The sequence below is a fragment of the Bos grunniens genome, chromosome 11 (assembly GCF_055505025.1).
Source record: "Bos grunniens cultivar Pamir isolate PY7600 chromosome 11, Bosgru_T2T1.0, whole genome shotgun sequence".
NCBI classification, from domain to species: Eukaryota; Metazoa; Chordata; class Mammalia; order Artiodactyla; family Bovidae; genus Bos; species Bos grunniens.
In genome coordinates this window covers 95805803-95830641 of record NC_141175.1, presented here as the reverse complement: position 1 = coordinate 95830641, position 24839 = coordinate 95805803, and the positions used below count along the sequence as shown (strand labels likewise).

The window sequence follows — 24839 nt, the reverse complement described above, 5'->3', positions numbered from 1 at the left end:
CTCTGGGAGAAGATATTTCAGAAAGAAGAGTTGGTTAGCAGTGGCACATACAAAGAAGGAATCAAGCAAATGATGAATGGAAGAATGAATATTTGATTTGAGAGTTAGTAGGCTTTTAGTGACCTTAGTTAGCAAGAATAGGTTCTTTGTGGTGATGTGGTAAGAAACAGGTATGCTGGGTTGAAGAGCAAATCTAACTTGAGGAAACGGAGGCGATGAGTATGGACTGCTCTTTAAAGAATCTTAACTGTGAAAGGAGAAAACAGGAAAGAGAAAGGATACCAGATTAAAGTTACTGGAAAAGAGATTTTAATAATAGTACCTCTTAAAAAAAAAAGAGCCCAATTGTTTTATTAAGAGGTGGCATGTTTTGTTAAGAAAAATGGTGCTAACAGTTCATCTGTTTGTATAATTAGCTCCATCAGTGTAAGGTTCTATATATTACTGTAGTTGAGTCCTGAAGAGAATGACAGCCAGTTCTAAATGTTGATTGATAAAGCTCAACAGAGAGGAGTGCCCTTCCTCTGTTGGGAGACTTATTTTGGTCAGGTTTATAGGTTTGTCTTTTTTATTTCTAGAATAATAACTTCTTTGTATCTTTTATCAATATTGGGAAATCTTCAGCTGTTTCTCTGGATATTAATATTACCTGTTTGTTATTTCTTATTAGAGCTCCCATTAAACCCGTCCTATTCTCCATGTTAGAACTGGACATGGAACAACAGACTGGTTCCAAATAGGAAAAGGAGTTCGTCAAGGCTGTATATTGTCACCCTGTTTATTTAACTTATATGCAGAGTACATCATGAGAAATGCTGGACTGGAAGAAACACAAGCTGGAATCAAGACTCCCGGGAGAAATATCAATAACCTCAGATATGCAGATGACACCACCCTTATGGCAGAAAGTGAAGAGGAACTAAAAAGCTTTTTGATGAAAGTGAAAGAGGAGAGTGAAAAAGTGGGCTTAAAGCTCAACATTCAGAAAACGAAGATTATGGCATCTGGTCCCACCACTTCGTGGGAAATAGGTGGGGAAACAGTGGAAACAGTGTCAGACTTTATTTTTGTGGGCTCCAAAATCACTGCAGATGGTGACTGCAGCCATGAAATTAAAAGACGCTTACTCCTTGGAAGGAAAGTTATGACCAACCTAGATAGCATATTCAAAAGCAGAGATATTACTTTGCCAACAAAAGTTCATCTAGTCAAGGCTATGGTTTTTCCTGTGGTCATGTATGGATGCGAGAGTTGGACTGTGAAGAAGGCTGAGTGCCGAAGAATTGATGCTTTTGAACTGTGGTATAGGAGAAGACTCTTGAGAGTCCCTTGGACTGCAAGGACATCCAACCAGTCCATTCTGAAGGAGATCAGCCCTAGGATTTCTTTGGAAGGAATGATGCTAAAGCTGAAACTCCAGTACTTTGGCCACCTCATGGGAAGAGTTGACTCATTGGAAAAGACTCTGATGCTGGGAGGGACTGGGGGCAGGAGGAGAAGGGGATGACAGAAGATGAGATGGCTGGATGGCATCACTGACTCGATGGACGTGAGTCTGGGTGAACTCTGGGAGTTGGTGATGGACAGGGAGGCCTGGCGTGCTGCGATTCATGGGGTCGCAAAGAGTCGGACACGACTGAGCGACTGATCTGATCTAATCTGATCTGATGTGATTCTCCATGTTCTTAAGCTTTCTTTAATGTTTTCTGCTATAGGTTGAGTGTTTTGTGTCTCCCATCAAAATTCATATGTTGAAATTCTAACTCTAAGGTGATGGTATTAAGAGGATTAATGTAGTACCTTTAGGGGTGATTATGTCAAGAAAGTGGAGGCTTCATGAACAGGATTAGTTTTTTGAGCCATTATAAAGAGGCCCCAGAGAGCTTGCTTGCCCTTTCAGCTCTGTGAGGATACAAGTTGGCTGCCCAGAAGAGAGAGCCCTTACCTGACCATGCTAATACCCTGATCTCAGACTTCTACCCTCCAGAACTGTGAGAGAGGAATTTTTTTTTTTTTATAAGTTACCCAGTCTGTGGTATTTTGTATAGCCACCTAACAGACTAAGACATTTTACATTTTTCGTCTTTGTGCTACATTTTGTGTAGGTTTTACGTATACTTCCTAGTTAAATATTATCCCTCCCACTTATTAAATTTTAAAATATCAGTAATTATTATAACTTTTATTCCAAAAATTCTATCTTTTTCAGTATGTCTGTTTTTGTTTTGGTAGTTCCCTCGTATTTATTTAAATGTATTACATGTTTAATTTTAACTTATACTTATTTATTTTCAAGTTTTACAAGTCTAATTCTGTTATTTTTGTTGATTCTTATTTATCATGCTTTGTTTCTTTGTGTGTTTCATCGTTTTTGATACTTGAGTTCAGCTCAAAGGAATGTTATTTGTGACACTAATTAGAACTATGACTTAAGATGTATTCCTCTAGAGAAGTTTTTCCTTTTCTTCAGTCAGTTTTCTGGGGATACTGACAACCAGACTGGGACGACTTTTAAAATAAATTCTCAATTTGAGATATCTTAGACCACACAGGTAATGGTATGAACATGGGCCCTCCCTTTGGGTGAGAAGGGCCAGCTTGTGGTTTCAAATTATCCCGGGAGTCCATCCCCCACTTCCCTAGCCAAAGCAAGTAAGTTTCCTTTCAACCTTCTTTTATGGGGAAGAATTTTTCTACATCTTTAACTAAGGGAGTAGCCCTTGGGTATCTTGGCTTTATTCGTTTGGAGGCCTCTTACTGGACTCTCTGTCTCTTATGGGCCCTAGGTTTTGTCTCTTGTTCTCTAGATAGCTATAAAATAGAAGCATTAGGTTATAAGGAATTGGTGGAATCTGGATTCCTTTTCCAGTTTTGTTTTAGCCTCTGGAAATCTTTTCTTTTTTTGCTTAGTCATGCACTAGAAAAAATTTAGAAACTTAATGCAGCAGTTTTAGAAGTTTGATAGTAGGGACGTTTTTCATGGTATATTCAGTCTTGCGTATCGTTCATGGAATTTTATCCTGTTTTGCCTACTTAGTCTCCATCATTTTTTAGGATGGAAACTATTCTAATACCTTTTATCCATCTTCCTTACAGGGTCTTCATTGCTTAATGAGTCTTAAATTGTGGTCAGTTTTGGCCATGGTGTGCAAAATTGAACCAGGAATTGAATGTTATTTTGCCAAATCAGGTTCTGTGCTAAGAAAATCAGAAAAGTGTGTTGTGTGTGTGTGACTACACTCATACATATAGGATCAGTTCAGTTCAGTCCAGTTGCTCAGTCGTGTCTGACTCTTTGCGACCCCATAAATTGTAACACGCCAGGCCTCCCTGTCCATCAACAACTCCCAGAGTTCACTAAGACTCACATCCATTGAGTCGGTGATGCCATCCAGCCGTCTCATCCTCTGTCGTCCCCTTCTCCTCCTGCCCTCAATCCCTCCCAGCATCAGAGTCTTTTCCAATGAGTCAACTCTTCGCATGAGGTGGCCAAAGTACTGGAGTTTCAGCTTTAGCATCATTCCTTCCAAAGAAATCCCAGGGCTGATCTCCTTCAGAATGGACTGGTTGGATGTCCTTGCAGTCCAAGGGACTCTCAAGAGTCTTCTCCAACACCACAGTTCAAAAGCATCAACTCTTCGGCGCTCAGCCTTCTTCACAGTCCAACTCTCACATCCATACATGACCACTGGAAAAACCATAGCCTTGACTAGATGAACTTTTGTTGGCAAAGTAATGTCTCTGCTTTTGAATACGCTGTCTAGGTTGGTCATAACTTTCCTTCCAAGGAGTAAGCGTCTTTTAATTTCATGGCTGCAGTCACCATCTGCAGTGATTTTGGAGCCCACAAAAATAAAGTCTGACACTGTTTCCACTGTTTCCCCATCTATTTCCCATGAAGTGGTGGAACCAGATGCCACGATCTTCGTTTTCTGAATGTTGAGCTTTAAGCCCACTTTTTCACTCTCCACTTTCACTTTCATCAAAAGGCTTTTTAGTTCCTCTTCACTTTCTGCCATAAGGGTGGTGTCATCTGCATATCTGAGGTTATTGATATTTCTCCCGGGAGTCTTGATTCCAGCTTGTGTTTCTTCCAGTCCAGTGTTTCTCATGATATACTCTGCATATAAGTTAAATAAGCAGGGTGACAATATACAGCCTTGACGAACTCCTTTTCCTATTTGGAACCATTCTGTTGTTCCATGTCCAGTTCTAACTGTTGGCTTCCTGACCTGCATACAAATATTCTCAAGAGGCAGATCAGGTGTTCTGGTATTCCCATCTCTTTCAGAATTTTCCATAGTTTATTGTGATCCACACAGTGAAAGGCTTTGGCATAGTCAATAAAGCAGAAATAGATGTTTTTCTGAAACTCTCTTGCTTTTTCCATGATCCAGCGGATGTTGGCAATTTGATCTCTGGTTCCTCTGCCTTTTCTAAAACTAGCTTAAACATCTGGAATTTCATGGTTCATGTATTGCTGAAGCCTGGCTTGGAGAATTTTGAGCATTACTTTACTAGCATGTGAGATGAGTGCAATTGTGCAGTAGTTTGAGCATTCTTTGAAATTGCCTTTCTTTGGGATTGGAATGAATACTGACCTTTTCCAGTCTTGTGGCCACTGCTGAGTTTTCCAAATTTGCTGGCATATTGAGTGCAGCACTTTCACAGCATCATCTTTCAGAATTTGAAATAGCTCCACTGGAATTCCATCACCTCCACTAGCTTTGTTTGTAGTGATGCTTTCTAAGGCCCACTTAACTTCACATTCCAGGATGTCTGGCTCTAGGTCAGTGATCACACCATCGTGATTATCTTGGTCGTGATCTTTTTTGTACAGTTCTTCTGTGTATTCTTGCCATCTCTTCTTAATATCTTCTGCTTCTGTTAGGTCCATACCATTTCTGTCCTTTATCGAGCCCATCTTTGCATGAAATGTTCCCTTGGTATCTCTAATTTTCTTGAAGAGATCTCTAGTGTTTCCCATTCTGTTGTTTTCCTCTATTTCTCTGCATTGATCACTGAAGAAGGCTTTATTATCTCTCCTTGCTATTCTTTGGAACTCTGCATTCAGATGCTTATATCTTTCCTTTTCTCCTTTGCTTTTCACTTCTCTTCTTTTCACAGCTATTTGTAAGGCCTCCCCAGACAGCCATTTTGCTTTTTTGCATTTCTTTTCCATGGGGATGGTCTTGATCCCTGTCTCCTGTACAATGTCACGAACCTCATTCCATAGTTCATCAGGCACTCTTATCTATCAAATCTAGGCCCTTAAATCTACTTCTCACTTCCACTGTATAGTCATAAGGGATTTGATTTAGGTCATACCTGAATGGTCTAGTGGTTTTCCCTACTTTCTTCAATTTAAGTCTGAATTTGGCAATAAGGAGTTCATGATCTGAGCCACAGTCAGCTCCTGGTCTTGTTTTTGCTGACTGTATAGAGCTTCTCCATCTTTGGCTGCAAAGAATATAATCAATCTGATTTCGGTGTTGACCATCTGGTGATGTCCATGTGTAGAGTCTTGTGTTGTTGGAAGAGGGTGTTTGCTATGACCAGTGGATTTTCTTGGCCAAACCCTATTAGTCTTTGCCCTGCTTCATTCCGTATTCCAAGGCCAAATTTGCCTGTTACTCCAGGTGTTTCTTGACTTCCTACTTTTGCATTCCAGTCCCCTATAACGAAAAGGACATCTTTTTTGGGTGTTAGTTCTAAAAGGTCTTGTAGGTCTTCATAGAACCGTTCAACTTCAGCTTCTTCGGCATTCGTGGTTAGTGCATAGACTTGGATTACCGTGATATTGAATGGTTTTCCTTGGAGAACAGAGATCATTCTGTCATTTTTGAGATTGCATCCAAGTGCATTTTGGACTCTTTTGTTGACGACGATGGCCACTCCATTTCTTCTGAGGGATTCCTGCCCACAATAGTAGATATAATGGTCATCTGAGTTAAATTTACCCATTCCAGTCCATTTAGTTCGCTAATTCCTAGAATGTCGACATTCACTCTTGCCATCTCTTGTTTGACCACTTCCAATTTGCCTTGCTTCATGGACTTAGCATTCCAGTTTCCTATGCAATATGCTCTTTACAGCATCGGACCTTGCTTCTATCACCAGTCACATCCACAGCTGGGTATTGTTTTTGCTTTGGCTCCATCCCTTCATTCTTTTTGGAGTTATTTCTCCACTGATCTCCAGTAGCATATTGGGCACCTACTGACCGGGGGAGTTCCTCTTTCAGTATCCTATCATTTTGCCTTTTTGTAGTGTTCATGGGGTTCTCAAGGCAAGAATACTGAAGTGGTTTGCCATTCCCTTCTCCAGTGGACCACATTCTGTCAGATCTCTCCACCATTACCCGCCCATACACACTATGTAATATACCTGTATGTATATATGATGTATACCTATATAGGTATAATAAATATTTACAAATGACATACACATTTACAAATGATGTCAGATTTATTAATGTTGGTCTAACAAAATTGATTCAACCAATTTTCCAAGAATCACTAAATCATGGAATTTTTCAAATTTTCAAAATCTTCTGGGAAACTTGGTTGGTTGAATTTTGTTAGGCCCACATTAAATCTACATGCATAAGGAGACCAGAACTATTCACTGAAATGTTTCTAATACCCACCCTACATTGGTTTGCTTCTGTATGAATACTTTTATGATCCTTGTTATTGAAACCAGAATGATAATTTTAAGTGTGGAGAAGCTGAATCATTTCTTCAATTAATAGGCAGCTTTTAAAATATTTTCAGAGCTCTTCAGAGTAATTACTTAAATACTTAAATCTTTTGTAAAGGATCTTGAAGAGTTTTACTAATATACCCTAAATCCAGACGATTATGGTAGTGGGAGACAGTGAGTCAGTAGTTTTATTTAGTTCCAACTTTGCATGTTTAAGTGTTAAATTTGACACTTTGAATTCCAGGCAGTGAAATTGGAGCTTATCTATTGATGTTAATTATAACCCTGTATTTGCCAACTGTATCACCACTGTACTTTCAGCAGTTTTCCAGTTTAGATTCAGTCAGTATAACCAGGCCATAGTTGGAGTATTTGTTTTATTTGACAGCAGTATCTAAAATCTAACTTTTAGCTGCCAGATTTTATGACCACCACTGAAAACTACAATCGGATAAATCTAATTACACTTAATACAAATTGATACAGAGGTCAAAATGAAGGCACTAATATATCCTGTAGTGCCTTTATGTCTTCAGTTACTTGTGCTGATTACTTGTTCTAACAGTGTGACATTATCCTGGTAGTAGTTAGAGCATTCTTTGTATCCTTACTTTGGAGTTTCCTTGCTTTCGTTTCAAGGCTGTATATTGTCACCCTGCTTGTTTAACTTATGTGCAGAGTATATTATGTGAAATGCTGGGCTGGATGAAGCACAAACTAGATTCAAGATTGCTGGGAGAAATATCAATAACCTCAGATATGCAGATGACACCACCCTTATGGCAGAAAGTGAAGAAGAACTAAAGAGTCTCTTGATGAAGGTGAAAGAGGAAAGTGAAAAAGTTGGTTTAAAACTCAACATTCAAAAAACGAAGTTCATGTCATCTGTTCCCATCACTTCATGGCAAATAGATGGGGAAACAATGGAAACAGTGACAGACTTTATTTTCTTGAACTCCAAAATCACTGCAGATGGTGACTGCAGCCATGAAATTAAAAGACGCTTGCTCCTTGGAAGAGAAGATATGACCAACCTAGACAGCATATTAAAAAGCAGAGATATTACTTTGCCAACAAAGATCCATCCAGACAAAGCTATGGTTTTTCCAGTAGTCGTGTATGGATGTGAGAGTTGGAACATAGAGAAAGCTGAGCGCTGAAGAATTGATGCTTTTGAGCTGTGGTGTTGGAGAAGGCTCTTGAGAGTCCCCTGGACTGCAAAGAGATCCAACCAGTCAATCCTAAAGGAAATATTCATTGGAAGTACTGATACTGAAGCTGAAGCTCCAGTATTTTGGCCACCTGATGTGAAGAACTCACTCACTGGAAAAGACCCTGAAGCTGGGAAAGACTGAAGGCAGGAGGAGAAGGGGACAACAGAGGACGAGATGGTTGGATGGCATCACTGACTCGATGGACATGAGTTTGAGCAAGCTTGGGGAGTTGGTGATGGACAGGGAAGGCTGGCATGCTGCAGTCCTGGAGTTGCAAAGAGTTGGACACGACTGAGGAACTGAACTGAATTGCTTTCATTAGTTTATTTCCTAACAGTCTGTTGTTGATTTGACCGATGTTTTGTGACAAGGTCCCTTTCTCCATTTTCCTGTGCTGTTTAACTAATACCAGGTTTTTAGTAGGTTGTATGGCTAAGTGCCATTTGAAAGTTCTCTACTCTGTTTTTATCCCTTTGAAAATAGCTTTCATGGAAGTGGGTTTCCTTCCTTGCCTTGCGGGAGAGTTCCATCACAACTTCTTTTGGTTGCATGGGCTATCTTGGTCAAGCCAGTTCTATACCTTGCTATCTGTAAGAGTGGGAAAAGGATTTGAATGTATTTGATCTCCTGTGGCTGTACAAAAACATTTGATTGTGGTCTTCAACTTAGACCTCATCTATTAGCATATCCTTCCCCTGTCATTGATGATAATATACAGTGGTCTTCTTTCACCTTTTGCAATCAGGGCATTCAAATTACCTTAGTAAGGTCTGAATTAAATTGATAGACAAACTGAAGTAAGGAAGGGAAGGAACTTTAAACTCCTCTTGACCTCCTGCAGTTTCTCTTGCAAAATCATGCTCAGATCTGTTTTTCCATTTTATTTTTAACTTTTGGAATAAACAAGAAATACTAATGATGCTTTTATGGAGCTTAATGAGAAGAAAATGTTTCATGACTAAAACCATGACAGAAGTTAAAAAACATATATATGAAAAAGAAAAGAACAAACCAAACTCTGAATTTTTTTCTTGGATTAATCAAAAACAAAAGCAAAATGTTTAGTCCTTTGTGTCTTGAAGTTCTCTTTGGTTCTGAAAACATTTCAACAGATAAACTTTGTTTGATATAATACTCCTTTGTATCTATCTTTGAGGCAATCAGAAACCTACATCTTAGTTTCCTACCCTTCCTTCTCTTTCTCTGTTTTTAGCATATATGGAGGGTCTCCTCTATGCCAGTCTCTGTGCTATTAGCTGGAGATAAAATGGATAAGACATGGCCTCAGCCGACAAGGAGATTAACCTTTTGGTATGGGGAAATCGACAAGTGAATGGGTAATCAGAATATAATTAAACAAGTTCTGAAATGGCATTAATAACAAAAGAGAAACACATAACAGAGTCTATGTTTAGAGAATGTTTCCCAGTAAAAGAAAGGTGCAAGCTGAGATTTGAAGAGTGAATTGGAAGTTAACTTTTAACTAAAAGAAAATGGAGAAGAGTAGTCTAGGTCCCGGAAACAGGATTCCTTAGCCATATTTAGACTTTGGCTGCTGGTTGTTTTCTTTGATTTGCCTGCTACCTTTGAAGAATGAACAGTGGTAAACATTTAGGATACTTTCCTTTCCAAGTAGCAGACTATTAAGACAAAGTGGAAATAGGAAGTTTTCCTTAAAATAGAACATTTCTTATCACACATAACATGAAGACTGAAGATAGGACTATTCAAGGTTCATCATTAAGGACCCAGTTATTTTCTTTCCTCGTTGGAATTACCAAGTTATTGGCAGTATCTCCTCTCATCTCTGGATGGTTGCTGCATCCCAAAGCATTATACAGAACAATTTTCAAAGTAGAAAAAGCAGTTTCTTTTCCTGTATCCTTCAGGAAAGAAGCCTTTCTTTGGATCCTCACTCCCAAACTTCCTTTTACTTCATCAGTGAGTTGAGTTGTGTCATCTGTTAATTGATCACTGACTAGGGGAATTAAATTACTGTAGTGGTCTAAATTATTAATAGTTTTACCTCTTGCAGTGGGCTTCCCATGTGGCTCAGTGGGTAAAGAATCTGCCTGTCATGCTGGAGATGCAGGGGACACTGGTTCGATCCCTGGGTTGGGAAGTTCCCCTGGAGGAGAGCATGGCAACCCACTCTAGTATTCTTGGCTAGAGAATCCCAGGACAGAGGGGCCTGGCGGGCTGCAGTCCATAGGGTTGCAAAAGAATTGGACATAATTGGAGTGACTAAGCATGTGTGCACGCACCTCTTGGAGTAGGATAGAAAGGTGAAATACCAGAACAAATTGGGCCTCTTCCAATAGGAAGAAGAATGGAATAGCTGTTGTGTAGGCACAGCTAGTAGATAACTGACTCATCTTAAAGCAGAAGTGTGTATGTGTGTCTTTTTAAAAACCATGCTTCATATTGCATTGTCAGGCTTCATATTGCATTAGTTTTTCCTTTTTTTGGGGGGAGGAGGTGGGCCCAGGTGTATCAGTAACAGGCAATGTAATTTTGATTAAGGCGTTTAACTTTTCTTGATTTCAGTTTCCTCCATTGTACAATAAAGGCTTTGTATTCCATTTGCAAGACCTCTTTCAGCTCTAATGTTTTAGGGGTCCATGTGACTTTCTTGCTGTCCTTTGCTGTAAAAGGAGACAGACTGATGTACTACAGAGAATACTCTCTAGGAGTGTGGACTTGGCAAGTTACTTCATCTTCTTGGATTTTAGGTTCTTCAGAATAGAATAATGTCTAATTTATAAGGTGCCTAGGATTTACATGAGATAACATATGCTCATTACATTGTATTTTTTTATCTTTTGACAAACCAGTGGGAGTTGATATAGGCTTTCACAAGGGATATAATCCTCTTATATCAGTACTTGGGAATAAATATTTTTGTTGAGTAGAATTCCTGAAGTTTTTTATTTATAAGTTAAAAAAATCTCTGTTAATTTAGGTGCAATATTTAGAAGTATGTGTCAGATATGGACATTACGATGAAACATTTTAGTTTTCACAGAAGCCTGTGGTTTATTTGGGTGTGTTTTTTGGAAATGACTGCACAAGGCAGTATTTATGAAGTTGAATGAAATTTTAGGCTATACAAAGTTGCTAGTTTCCAAGCATATCTTCTTGTTTAACTTTCACTAGGTACCAGAATATTTGTTGGATCATCACAAATAATTAAACCCATGGTGCCGTTTATTTTGTAGTCTTGTTTAACTATGACACACCTAAGGCCCACATGTCAAAAGCATAGAACTTTGTTTTTAAGATTCTACTTTCTATTAGAAATGGACATTTAAACATTAGAGTACTTTATATACAATATCATTTAATAACAAGTTATAAGACTTTGGCTAGCAAATATTATAGAATAGTTTTAGATTTTTTTAAATTTTATTTTATTTTTAAAATTTACATAATTGTATTAGTTTTGCCAAATATCACAATGAATCCGCCACAGGTATACATGTGTTCCCCATCCTGAACCCTCCTCCCTCCCCATACCATCCCTCTGGGTCGTCCCAGTGCACTAGCCCCAAGCATCCAGTATCATGCATCGAACCTGGACTGGCAACTCGTTTCTTACATGATATTTTACATGTTTCAATGCCATTCTCCCAAATCTTCCCACCCTCTCCCTCTCCCACAGATAGTTTTAGATTTTTAAGCAGTCCTTTGCTTGGTCACATCAAATTTTAAAGAATATTAGAAATGGGCCATCACTAGATGGCAGTCTTTCTCCAGTTTTAATTCATTTATTGCAGGGAAGGGAAATAACTTGTTGTTCAAGTTCAATGTTGACTACAAGTATTAGATTAATTTCAGGAGATCTATGGTCTTTCCAGAATTTAAGGCTTGTTGTTTTTGTTTTTAGCATTTTATATCTGATGGATGGTTAGCACTAAGTCTGAGGTATATGTGAAATGCCGATGTAAGTTGAACTGTTAGGTACTGACTATAATTATAATTGCCTTTTCTATGTTAGGCAATTTGAAACAAACTTTTAGGTTTTTAACCCTTTGATAACCAGATGAAAACTATGGATATTTCCCTAAAAACTTATATATATGTGCTTTTTCCTATACATACAAAATCCATATAAGATATGGAAATTGTGGTTTTCCAGTTGTGTACTCATGGAACACATGTTAGTTAAACACAGTCTAAAACTCCTGTTTTAAGTGTAGGTTTTACATTTTATTCTAACTTTTTAAATTCTCAAGATACTCAGGAGATCCACTATATAAGCCTTTCATATTATTCAACATTATTATAATTAAGAGAGTGTTAGAATCATAAAGGCCCTAAAATAGGAGAAACAGGTGGGGCCCTAGTGATAAGGATGTAGAAAATACATTAACTCTTTACATTGTTCTGAAAAATGTTTGATGTTTACGTTATTATGACTGGACTTGAAAGTGGAATTGAATTGTAGAAATTTAGAGCTAGGCTGATGCTAAAAAGAATTTATAATTGATTGCTTCCTATTTCCTAAATGAGAAAGCTGAGTGTCCTAGAGATTAACTCCTAGTTAATCACATGGCTAAACACCAAGGCCACACAGTCAAGGCAGCTAAAATCCACTTTTCCTTTCTTTCACTTATACTTTTTAAAATAGAAATTTCAGGGAGCTAGGGAGGCACTATTAACATAAATTATAAACTTCTTAACTTTGAGATTTTCTTCTCCTTGAGGTTGTCTTTTGCATATTAATGTAGCCCTTTGGAGGAAGAACAATAGAAAGTTTTACATTGTATAAGGAAGTATACTTACTATTTAAAAGTATTATTGGGTCAAGATATAACTGAATTTGAAACCAAGAGGCTTGTGTCAATATTAAGTAATAATCTTCTTATGCCATTTACATGGTTGGATTTTCAGTGGTTATTTCTCTTCTTCAAATGGCAAGGAACACTGGTGCCTTTACATGGAAACCTTTCTTTTTCTTTCCTTTGGAGGGGGAACAGTTAGGCTTGTTTGAGGTTAGTTACAGATAGCTCATTTAGGCATTTTAATTGTTTTAATTGTCAAAGAAAGGGTTGTTTATAATTTATTTGAAGATCTCTTCCTTTTATTTATTCATAAATAAATGTTCAGAATTTTTACTGTAATCCAAACTTGTATATGTATTATGTTCTATGATTACTGCTGAGTTTTGGGCAATGGAACTTACTTGCTGAATCAGGATGGTAATCTGGTACCTACAAATTATGTGCTGTGTGTGCTCAGCTGCTTCAGTTGTGTCTGACTCTTTGTGACCCTAAGGACCATAGCCTGCCAGGCTCCTCTGTCTGTGGGATTCTCCAGGTATGAATACTGGAGTGGGTTGCCATGCCCTCTTTTAGGGGATCTTCCCAGCCCAGGGATTGAACTTGCATTTCTTGAATTGGCATGCGGGTTCTCTACCACTAACACCACCTGGGAAGCCCAAATGATTATAGAACCAGAAAATGTTGGTAATGAGCAAAAGTATATTTGTTGAATAAATGTCAAGAGATCTAAGAGCTCTTAGAGATAATGTTCTTCCTAGGTGGCACTGCTGCTGCTGCTGCTAAGTCGCTTCAGTCGTGTCCGACTCTGTGTGACCCCAGAGACGGCAGCCCACCAGGCTCCCCCGTCCCTGGGATTCTCCAGGCAAGAACACTGGAGTGGGTTGCCATTTCCTTCTCCAATGCATGAAAGTGAAAAGTGAAAGTGAAGTCGCTCAGTCGTGTCCGACTCTTTTCGACCCCATGGACTGCAGCCCACCAGGCTCCTCCATCCATGGGATTTTCCAGGCAAGAGTACTGGAGTGGTGCCACTAGTGGTGAAGAATCTGCCTGCCAATGCAGGAGATGCAGGAGACACAGGTTTAGTTCCTGGGTCGACGAGATCCTCTGGAGAAGGAAATGACAATCCACTTCAATGTTCTTGCCTGGGAAATCCCATGGATGGAGAAGCCTAGTGGGCTACAGTCCATGGGGTTGCAGAGTTGGACACGACTGAGCAACTAAACAACAACAGAGACAACAGTAGTCATTCATTTAGTCGGTGAATGTTTACTTACTACCTCTTACCTATCTGGCATTGTTTTAGAGATAGAGGTGAATGTGGCAGACAAAGTTGTTGCCCTGGAGCTTACAATCTAATTGGGATGGGTTGGGGGGGAAGATAACAAACTGAATGAGAAGGAGAAAATTGTTTGAAGATGTAGGGAATGAGTGTCATTAGCATATGAACAGCAAAAACAAAATGCTTGAGGCAGGAAGAGACTGAAAAAAATCCTCTGTAGCAGGAGCATAGAGAGGAAGGCAAGGCTAGAGGTGTGACTTAGGGAGAAACAATATTAGAAAAATAATCAGAGGCTAGGTTATGTGAAATGTTATAGGCCATGATAATAAGGATTTATGGCTCCTCTCTCCGTGGGATTCTCTAGGTTAGAATACTGGAGTGGGTTGCCATTCCCTACTCCAGAGGGTCTCCCTGACCCAGGAATCAAATCTAGGTCTCCTGCATCGCAGGCACTGAGCTATGAAGGAAGCCCCTTGACTAACACAAACAAGAGGGTAACATCTGAACTACTGCTTCATAAAGGCCATTTTTACTGCTGTGTGGAGTATCTCCTTTGGGACAAGAAGTAGCGGGAGTGAGGGGTGCTGAATGGAGAGTTTTAGGAGGCTATTGCTTTGGTCCAGTGAGCCAGTGATAGCAGTTTAGACTAGGGTTTTTATTGGAAATGGTGGGATGGTGGTTAATTTTAAGATATGCTTTGGAGGTTAAGTTGTCAGGACTTCCTAGCAGATTGGATGAGGTTTGATGGAAAGAGGTGCATTGGGAGTGATTCCTGGATTTGGGTATTTGACTTGGGCAACTGGATACGCCATTAGCTCTGATGGGTAGCTGAGTGGTAGCGAGCTTTTGAGAGGATCAAGTTTGGGATTGGAGATAGTTTGGTGATAGATGATTTTTTTCTATGTTAAAATTCAAGATGATTTTTAAAAATCCAATTGGAGTTGTTAAATAGTAGCTAGGCATTTGAGCCTAGTGCTCAGGGAAGTGCTCAGAATTGAAGGTATAGATTAGGAAGTCTAGCACTATAGTAGATGGTATATATTATAAAGACATGGGATTAGCTGTCATTTCTTGGTGAGAGAGCACAGGTAGGTAAGAGAAGAGCTCTTTGGAATATTAAGAAAAAGAATAGAGGAGGAGGAGTCCAGGAAGGAGATTAAGAAGGTATGTCAGTAAAATGATGAAAACCACTTAGTGTGGCATCATTGAAGTCTAGAGAAAAGAGTGTTTCCAGAAGGAAGATATATTAAACCATAGAAAATGCTGCCATTAGGTGCAGTAAGATGCTAACTATTCGGAGGTGAGGAGGTAGAAAGAAATTTTGCTGGGAAGAGGAGCAGTGACATAAGATGGTGGCTGGAGGGAAATGAGTAGGTAAAGATGGATTTCATAAAGTCATGTTTATATATTCATGAGAATGATTTAGTAGAGTGAAAGAGATATATAATTCAGGGTAGGAATGAAAGGGGATAGTTGCAGGAGTAAAGTTCTTAGAGACAACAAGAATGACTATAGATAAACACTTGAATTTTTATTGTTACAAGAGGGTGGACAGAATAGGAGTTTTAAATGTAAGCAGGTTGTTTGAGAGGAGATGAAATAATACATATATGGTATATATAGATAACATATATATATATTTCTGTGAAATACAACTGAAAGTGACAGAGAGGGTGGACATTTGAGGAGTGGAGAAAGTAAGGTTTTCACACATTTTAGAGACTACAAAGTGATTTTTTTTGGTGGTGGTACTGGGTGGGATAATTTTAATATTACTATCTAGTGATGTTTGGCTGCCCAATTTAAATTTGTCATCAGATGTAGCTGAACTGAGTTTAGCAGCACAGCTGTGTGATTTGTCTCTAGCAATGTCAGCTTCTTGAGTATAATCTTGGAGTAAATGTATAGTTGGGTTTTTCCAAAATTAAGTTTTTCTAGATTAGTTTAACTGAGAAAGAAAGGTACAGAGGAATTAAAATTCAGTCTTTTTATGATGAGAATTCTATGATGATTACTGTCAAACACTTAAATATTTTTCAATAAATAAGGAAGTAAAATTTTAGATTTTCCTAAAAAAATTCATCAAGCATTGGGGCAACATTAATACAATTGAATTACTCTGTGGTTTATGTTACTTAAACATCTAATTTCTAAATAAATTTGCTTGTGGGTTTGTAATTTTGTCTCTCTTTCTTAAGTATAAATCTATGTCTAATCTTCATGGCATTTTTTTTTTTTTTTTTGTAAAAGGTCTGTCTATGATGGTGAAGAACATGGACGATTCATGGAGAAGCTTGAAACTCGCATACGCAATCATGACCGAGAAATTGAGAAAATGTGCAACTTTCATTATCAGGGCTTTGTGGACTCTATAACAGAACTGCTGAAAGTAAGAGGAGAAGCCCAGAAACTCAAAGTAAGGAGACTCTCTCTGTCTTGGGGTTTTGGTTAACATTAAAGGAGTAGGGACTGCATTACAGGTTACATATTTGTGGTAAAGATCTTTGAATAGTAAGAACGAGGTTTGTACTGAAACATAGATAATTGGGATTATAGCTTTTAGCTGAAAAGGATACTCTTTTAAGTTAAAATTTATTGGGGATAACTACATGTGGATGAGAGCTAGTAATAAAAATCAGTTTCTTCCAGATAGAAACTTAATTGATCCTTCTAGTCCTCTGTCTACTTCCTTGCTAGATAAAACCCATCACCACTGAATGACAGAATTGCAAGCCATGGCTGCAGAAGTCTTTGCGGCACGGCAATCTGCGGCTGCTGCTGCTAAGTCGCTTCAGTTGTGTCCGACTCTGTGCGACCCCATAGACGGCAGCCCACCAGGTTCCCCCTCCCTGGGATTCTCCAGGCAGGAACACTGGAGTGGGTTGCCATTTCCTTCTCCAATGCATGAAAATGAAAAGTGAAAGTGAAGTCGCTCAGTTGTGTCCGACTCTTTGCGACCCCGTGGACTGCAGCCTACCAGGCTCCTCCATCCATGGGATTCTCCAGGCAAGAGTACTGGAGTGGGCTGCCATTGCCTTCTCTGATGGCAATCTGAGGCAGGGGAAAAAAAAATTGTGATAGTTGTGGAAGGTCTTCTACCAAAGTATGGAAGTTCTTTCTTGATAGGACTAACTCAAGTTCAGGAGAGAGGGTGGCTGTATTGGTTTTGTCCCTGGCATAGCAAATTTCCTTATCTTGGGTAACTGACTTTGCTACAGAAAAACTACTGTGTTTGATTATGGGATGCTGTCTTAGTGCCTTTTGGGGGGGGGTGTTATGAAATAAACAATATTGGCTCTATAAAATCACCCAAATTCTGAAGTACAAATCACAGTGGGTCTGCAAGGTTTCAAATAGGAATTTATGGACGTGTATAACAACTATCCAGTCATCATAAGAAATATAATGTTACAAAGAAAATTAAATCTCTCTTTTTTACCCTTCTCAGTAGCTTTCTTCACTCTACCATTCAAAAATAGCAAATCTTATTTGTTGTTAATGTTCTTTAATGCTTAACTATTATAATTGAAATTAAATTAATTTATTCAGCTTACCAAATTTAATTTCAGGTGAATTAAAAAGTTAAATGTAAAAAATAAAACCGTAAAGAAACAAGTAGAAAATATAGATGAATATTTATGTGATTTTGGAGAGTGAGGAATGCATTTCTAAACACAATTCCTAAGCTAGAAAGAAAATATTGATCCATACAACGATAGTACAGTGAAAGAACTTTCTACATACAAGTTAAAAATGTAAAAGTAAATAATAAATAAAATATTTACAAATACATATGACAAATGATTGATATCCTAACAGAAAATATCTTTATAAATTAATAGGAAAAATATGAATACTAATAGAAAACAGAAATGCTTGTTAATGTACAGTTTACATACAAAGAAATAGAAGGAAATGCTACAATTTAGAAATAATTAAATACAAATTTAAACAATAAAGTGCCACCTAATAAAATAAAAAAAATGAAACAAATGTTAATTAAAGTTGGAGATGATACTTATCAACTGGGGAATGCCTGATTGGAGTGGAGACTATTACAACTTTTAAGGGGAGCAGTTTTATATATCAATACTGAAAACTTCTTATGGATCACTGCCTTGTCATGGTGAAGGGGCTTGCATAACTCAATGAAGCTATGAGCCTTGCTGTGCAGGACCACCCAAGATGGACACGTCATAGTAGAGAGTTCTGACAAAATGTAGTCCACTGGAGGAGAGAATAGCAAACCACTCCAGTACTCCTGCTATGAGAACCCCATGAACTGTATAAAAAGGTAAAAAGATATGAAACCAAAAGATGAGCGCCCCAGGTCAGAAGGTGTCCAATATGCTACTGGGGAAGAGCAGATGGCAATTTCTCATAGCTCTAGAAAGAATGAAGCAGATGGGCCAAAGCGGAGAGATGCTGACTTGTGGATGTGTCTGGTAATGAAAGTAAAATCCGATGCTATAAAGAACAGTATTGCACAGGAAGCTGGAGTGTTAGGTCCATGAATCGAGGTAAATTGGATGTGGTCAAGCAGGAGATGGCAAGAGTAAACATTAACATATTAGGAATCAGTGAACTAAAATGGACGAGAATGGGAGAATTTAATTCATATGACCATTATTATATCTACTACTGTGGGCAAGAATCCCTTAGAAGATATGAAGTAGCCCTCATAGTCAACAAAAGAGACCAAATGCAGTACTTGGTTGCAACCTCAAAAACAGCAGAATGATCTTGGTTCATTTCTAAAACAAACCATTCAACATCACAGTAATCTTAAGTCTGTGTCCAGCCACCAGTGCCGAATAAGCTGAAGTTGATCAGTTTTATGAAGACCTAGAGGACCTCCTAGAGCAAACACCAAAAAAAGAATGTCCTATTCATCACAGGGGATTGGAATGCAAAAGTAGGAAGTTAAGAGATACCTGTAGTAACAGGCAAGTTTGGCATTGGAATACAAAATGAAGCAGGACAAAGGCTAGCAGAATTTTGCCAAGAGAATACACTGATCATAGCAAACACCCTTTTTCAACAACACAAAAGAAGACTTTATGCATGGATATCACCACATGATCAATACCGAAATCAGATTGATTGCGTTCATTGCAGCCGAAGATGGAGACGCTCTATACAGTCAGCAAAAACAAGACCTGGAACTGACTGTGGAACAGATCATCAGGTCCTTATAGCAAAATTCAGGCTTAAACTAAGGAAAGTGGGGAAACCACTAGGCCAGTCAGGTATGATCTAAAAATCCCCTATGATTATAGTTAAAGTTAAGTCGCTTAGTCGTGTCTGACTCTTTGTGACCCCATGGACTGTAGCCCACCAGGCTCCTCTGTCCATGGGATTCTCCAGGCAAGAATATTGGAGTGGGTTGCCATTTCCTTCTCCAGGGGATCTTCCAGACCCAGGGATCGAACCTGGGTCTCCCGCATTGCAGGCAGACACTTTAACCTCTGAGCCACCAGGGAAGACCCCTATGATTATAGGGAGGTTACAAATAGATCTGGTAGATCTGGTAGACAGAGTTCCTGAAGAACTGTGGACAAAACTTCCTAATATACAAGAGATACTGCAAGGAGGCAAAGTGGTTTTACAAATAGCTGAGGAAAGAAGAGAGGCTTAAGGCAAGGAAGAAAGGGAAAGGTATAACCAACTGAATGCAGAGTTCCAGAGAATAGCAGGGAGAGACAGGAAGGCCTTATTCAATGAACATTGACGAGAAGTAGAAGAAAACAACAGAAGGGGAGAGACTAGAGGTCTCTTGAAGAAACTAGAGATATCACAGGAAAATTTCAATGCAAAGATAGGCATTATAAAGGACAGAAATGGTTAAGACCTAGTAGAAGCAGAAGAGATCCAGAAGAGATGGCAGGAATACACAGAAGAACTGTACAAAAAAGGTCTTAATGACCCAGATAACCACGATTGTGTAGTCTCTCACCCAGAGCCAGATATCCTGGAACGTGAAGTCAAGTGGGCCTTAGGAAGCACTGCTGCCAATAAAGCTAGTGGAGGTGATGGAATTCCAGTTGAGCTATTTAAAATCCTAAAAGATGATACTATTAAAGTGCTGCATTCAATATGTCAGCAAATTTGGAAATACCAGCAGTGGCCACATGACTGGAAAAGGCCAATATTCATCCCAATTCCCAAGAAAGGCAGTACTAAAGAATGTTCAAATTACTGGACAGTTGCATTCACTTCCTATGCTAGTAAGGTTGTGCTCAAAATCTTTCAAGCCAGGCTTCAGCAGTACTTGAATCAAGAACTTCTAGATGTCCAAGCTGGGTTTAGTAAAGGCAGAGGAACAGGGATCACATTGCCAACTGAATCATAGAGAAAGCAAGGGAATTCCAGAAAAAAACTTCTATTTCTGATTCATTGACTATGCTAAAGCCTTTGACTATGTGAATCGTAGCAAACTGGAAAACTCTTAAAGATATGAGAATACCAGACCATCTTACCTGTCTCCTCAGAAACGTATTTGTGGGTCGAGAAGCATCAGTTAGGACCTTATATGGAACAACTGACTGGTTCAGAATTGAGAAAGAGTGCGACAAGTCTGTATATTGTCACCCTGTTTATTTAACTTATATTCAGAACACATTATGTGAAATGTTGGGTTGGATGAGTTACAGGCTGGAATCAAAATTGCCAGGAGAAATATCAACAATCTCAGATATGCAGATGATACCACTTTAATGGCAGAAGGTTAAGAGGAACTAAAGAGCCTCTTGATGAAGGTGAAAGAGGAGAGTGAAAAAGCCAGCTTAAAACTCAGTATTAAAAAAAGCTAAGATCATGGCATCTGACCCCATCACTTCATGGCAAATAGAAGTGGAAAACATGGAAGTGGTGACAAATTTCCTCTTTTTGGGCTTTAAAATCACTGTGGATGGTGACTGCAGTCATGAAATTTGAAGACGATTGCTGCTTGGAAAGAAACTATGACAGTCCTAGACAGTGTATTAAAAAGCAAAGACATCACTCTGCTGACAAAGGTCCATATGGTCAAGGCTATGGTTTTTCCAGTAGTCATGTACTGATGTGAGAGATGCACCATTAAGAAAGCAGAGCACCAAAGAATTGATACTTTCAAACTGTGGTGCCGGAAAAGACTCTTGAGAATCCCTTGGACCACAAGGAGATCGAACGAGTCAGTCCTAAAGGAAATCAACCCTGAATACTCATTGAAAGGACTGATGTTAATGCTTGAGCCACCTGATGCGAACAGCAGACTCATTGAAAAAGACCTGACGCTGGGAAAGACTGAAGGCAGAAGGAGAAGAGGGCGACAGATGAGATGGTTGAATGGCATCACCGATTCAATGGACATGAACTTGCGCAAACTCCGAGAGATGGTGAGGGACAGGGAGGCCTGGCGTACTGCAGTTCATGGGGTCACAAAGAGCTGGACTTGACGACTGAACAACAACAACTGAAAACTGCAAACAGCAACAAATGAAAACTATGTTTTCGTTTATTCTAAAGCTACAGGTGCATGTACAGTGATGTGCATGTGATTTTTTTTTTTTGATGGCTAAGACTTTAAAATGTCCCCGAAAGTCATGTACTAGAGGATTAGTAAAATAAAGCATGGTATATCCATTTAAAAGAGTAAGAAACTACATTACTGTAGAAGGATATCTGATATGAGAACATTTGCGTAATGTATAAAAACAGATTGAAAAGTATGAACAATTCGGTTCAATTTAAAAAGTTATACTGAATTTTAGGGGACTGAAAAGCCTCAAGTGGACAGAACTGTCTGAAATACGTGAAAACAAAGATACGGCGCTTCTGCCAGGAGTTGTACGTGCTGTTCGTCCTCACTCTTCTTCCTCATCCCAGCTTCCCATCCACCCTCTCCGTGTGCTGTTCTTGATGCCTGTGTTCGAAAACCTCTCTCTCTTCCTCGGGTGCTTTGTCCATGACAGGCAAAAGGGTGCTCTGTCTCTGGTTACTTAAGTAGACATGTAGTGGAGCACCTGAATATTACCCATAATGTTCTCTGTTAACACATGGGAGACTGCCCTAGGGGGCATCCTTTCAGCTTGTGTGAGGAGCCTGTGAAAATTCTTGAACTTTAGAAATAAGTTTAGAAAATGGAAAAGTTTGACTATTACATACTATCAGTGTTATTTGAACATAGCAATGAAATTTCTGTGTTCTCTAGGATGCCAGTTATTATTATTTTTTTTTTGATTCACAGTATGTGTGTGTGTGTGTAGGTGTGTATAAATATATATACATATCATACATATGTTCTCTGAATCAAGAAGTAGCATTCTAGACAAGCAGTATATAGAGCCTTTATTGAAATAAACATGGTATGTTTCTCCATTTATTTAGATCTTAATTATTTAAAATCCATCAAAGAGGTTTTTAAAAAAATTTTTTAAATTACGAAAGTATGATAACACTTTTCAGATGACTTGGAAAACACAGAACAAAGTTACATACAGTTCCACTATATATTACAATTATGTTTTAAGTAGATAATTTAAGATTTTTAATTGGAGTTTTAATATCAAACTTTCAGAAATTCATAGCATGAATAAGCAGAAAAGTAGAAGAATACAGTATACCTGAAAAGCAGTATGAACCAATTCAACATAATTAAGATTTATACAATTTTCACACAATAGCAGGATACAAATTCTATTCAAGTTCCCATAGACTGTAAAGCAGGAGGCACTGAAACATATCTAGGGACATAAAACGGGGCTTCCTAGGTGGCTCAGTGGTAAAGAATCTGCCAGCTAATGGAAGAGACACAGGAGACTCAGGTTCGATCTCTGTGTTGGGATCAATCCCCTGGAGGAAGAAATGGCAACCTACTCCAGTATTCTTGTCTGGGAGATCCCGTGGACAGAGGATCCTGATGGGCTACAGTCCCTAGGGTCACAAAGTTGGACACGACTGAGTACAGACATGCACAAATGCCAAAGAAGATGCAAAAATTTCATGGTCTAAAGGTATTGGAATCATACAGAATCTGTTCTCTTATCACAGTTGAATTATGTTAGAAATCAACATTAAAGATACTCGAAAATATCCCACATATTTTCAAGTACAATGTGGCATTTATCAAGAGAGATCTTGACTTAGCTGTTGAAAGCCTCAATAAAGTTCACTTGTTCAGTTGTGTCTGACTCTTTGCGACCCTATGGATTGCAGCATGCCGGGTTTCCCTGTCCATCAACAACTCCCAGAGCTTACTCAAACTCATGTCCATTGAGTCGGTGATGCCATCCAACCATTTCATCCTCTGTCGTACCCTTCTCCTCCTGCCTTCAATCTTTCCCAGCATTAGGATCTTTTCCAGTGAGTCAGCTCTTCACATCAGGTGGCCAAAGAATTGGATCTTCAGTTTCAGCATCAGTCGTTCCAATGAATAATCAGGACTGATCTCCTTTAGGATGGACTGGTTGGATCTCCTTGCAGTCCAAGGGACTCTCAAAGAGTCTTCTCCAACACCACAGTTCAAAAGCATCAATTCTTCAGCACTCAGCTTTCTTTATAGTCCAACTCTCACATCCATACATGACTACTGGAAAAACCAAAGGTTTGACTAGATGGACCTTTGTTGGCAAAGTGATGTCTCTACTTTTGAATATGCTGTCTAGGTTGGTCATAGCTTTTCTTCCAAGGAGCAAGCATCTGTTAGTTTCAATAAAGTTAAAAGACTGAAAAAAACACAGAGGGTGACTGTAGAGAAGGAAACATTTAAGTGAGAAATTAATATTAAAATGAGAAATTAATATGAATGATACTTTAAAAAACATGTATTTGGAAATTAAATGTGCACATTTAAGTGATGGATGTATCTAAGAAGCCATAAAAAGGAAAATTAGAAAATGTTTGTAATAGAATAAAAATGAAAGGAAAATTTATCAGATTTTGTTGCATGCAGGTAAAGCTGCTCTGTGCAACTGAATACAATGTGGAATCTTGAATAAGTTATGAAAAAAATAATGGACACTAGCATAAAATTTTGTGAAATTTGAACAAAATCTGTGCTTCAGTTAATAATACTGTATCACATGTTAATTTTTTGGTTTTTTTTTTTTTTTGCATCATCGTATTTCTTTATATTCTCAGAATTGGATTGAAAATGTCAAGCCTCATTCAAATTGAAAAAATGTCACAAAGATAATAAACTTTCTAGACTTTTAGCAGTAATACTAGATGCCAGAGTAAGTGGAATTATATCAAAGTTTTGAGTGAATATAAGTTAGAAATCTAGGATTCCATTCATGCTTAAGCAAACAACTGGAACCAAAATGTCATAAATTTTTTTAGCTAAGCAAAAATTCATAAGTTTCTAAAATATATATTATACATATTTCACTTTTTCTATTTCACGTTCAGTGCTTCCATTTTGTTTAAATGCTTTCCAATTTCTCCCTCTTATTTTTTGTTGTTCTTTCTCAAGCCTTTTTCGAGTGCATTTAAATAAAATGGGAGCACAGACTATGAAATAGAAAAAGTGAAACAAACTAGATAAAAGTAAAAAGTAATACTATAGTACAGTTATTTTTAAATAGGGCTGTTTATTAGACTCACATCTGAAGCTTTGGAGAAAAAAACAATACCTTGGCATTTGTATTTTACAAAAAATTTCAAGATAATTCTAATGTGCATCTGGATTTTAAAAAGTGATTGCAGGTTTTTCTATTAAACGGTAGTTTCAGTGATATAGAATTTACTATTTTCTGTTGACCAGTCATGATACAATGGTGTTAAAATGAATAACAGTTACATAATCACAGTAGTAAAAAATATTTTATCAGTTTTCATGATCAGTAGCCAGATAAAAAATAAAAGAGAATTTACAAT

General features: G+C 38.3%; 1 protein-coding gene across 3 annotated transcripts in view; it reads left to right on the top strand.

Moving 5' to 3' along the window:
* The window catches only part of EXOC6B (exocyst complex component 6B), a 730532-nt gene that overhangs the window by 76393 nt on the left and 629300 nt on the right, over window positions 1–24839 (top strand). For all 3 annotated transcript variants that reach the window (XM_086327590.1, XM_086327589.1, XM_086327591.1), the window contains exon 2: window positions 16233–16398. In XM_086327590.1, coding sequence (XP_086183716.1) covers window positions 16267–16398 — 132 coding nt within the window. In that variant the 5' untranslated portion in view covers window positions 16233–16266. The remainder of the gene's footprint in view (window positions 1–16232; window positions 16399–24839) is intronic.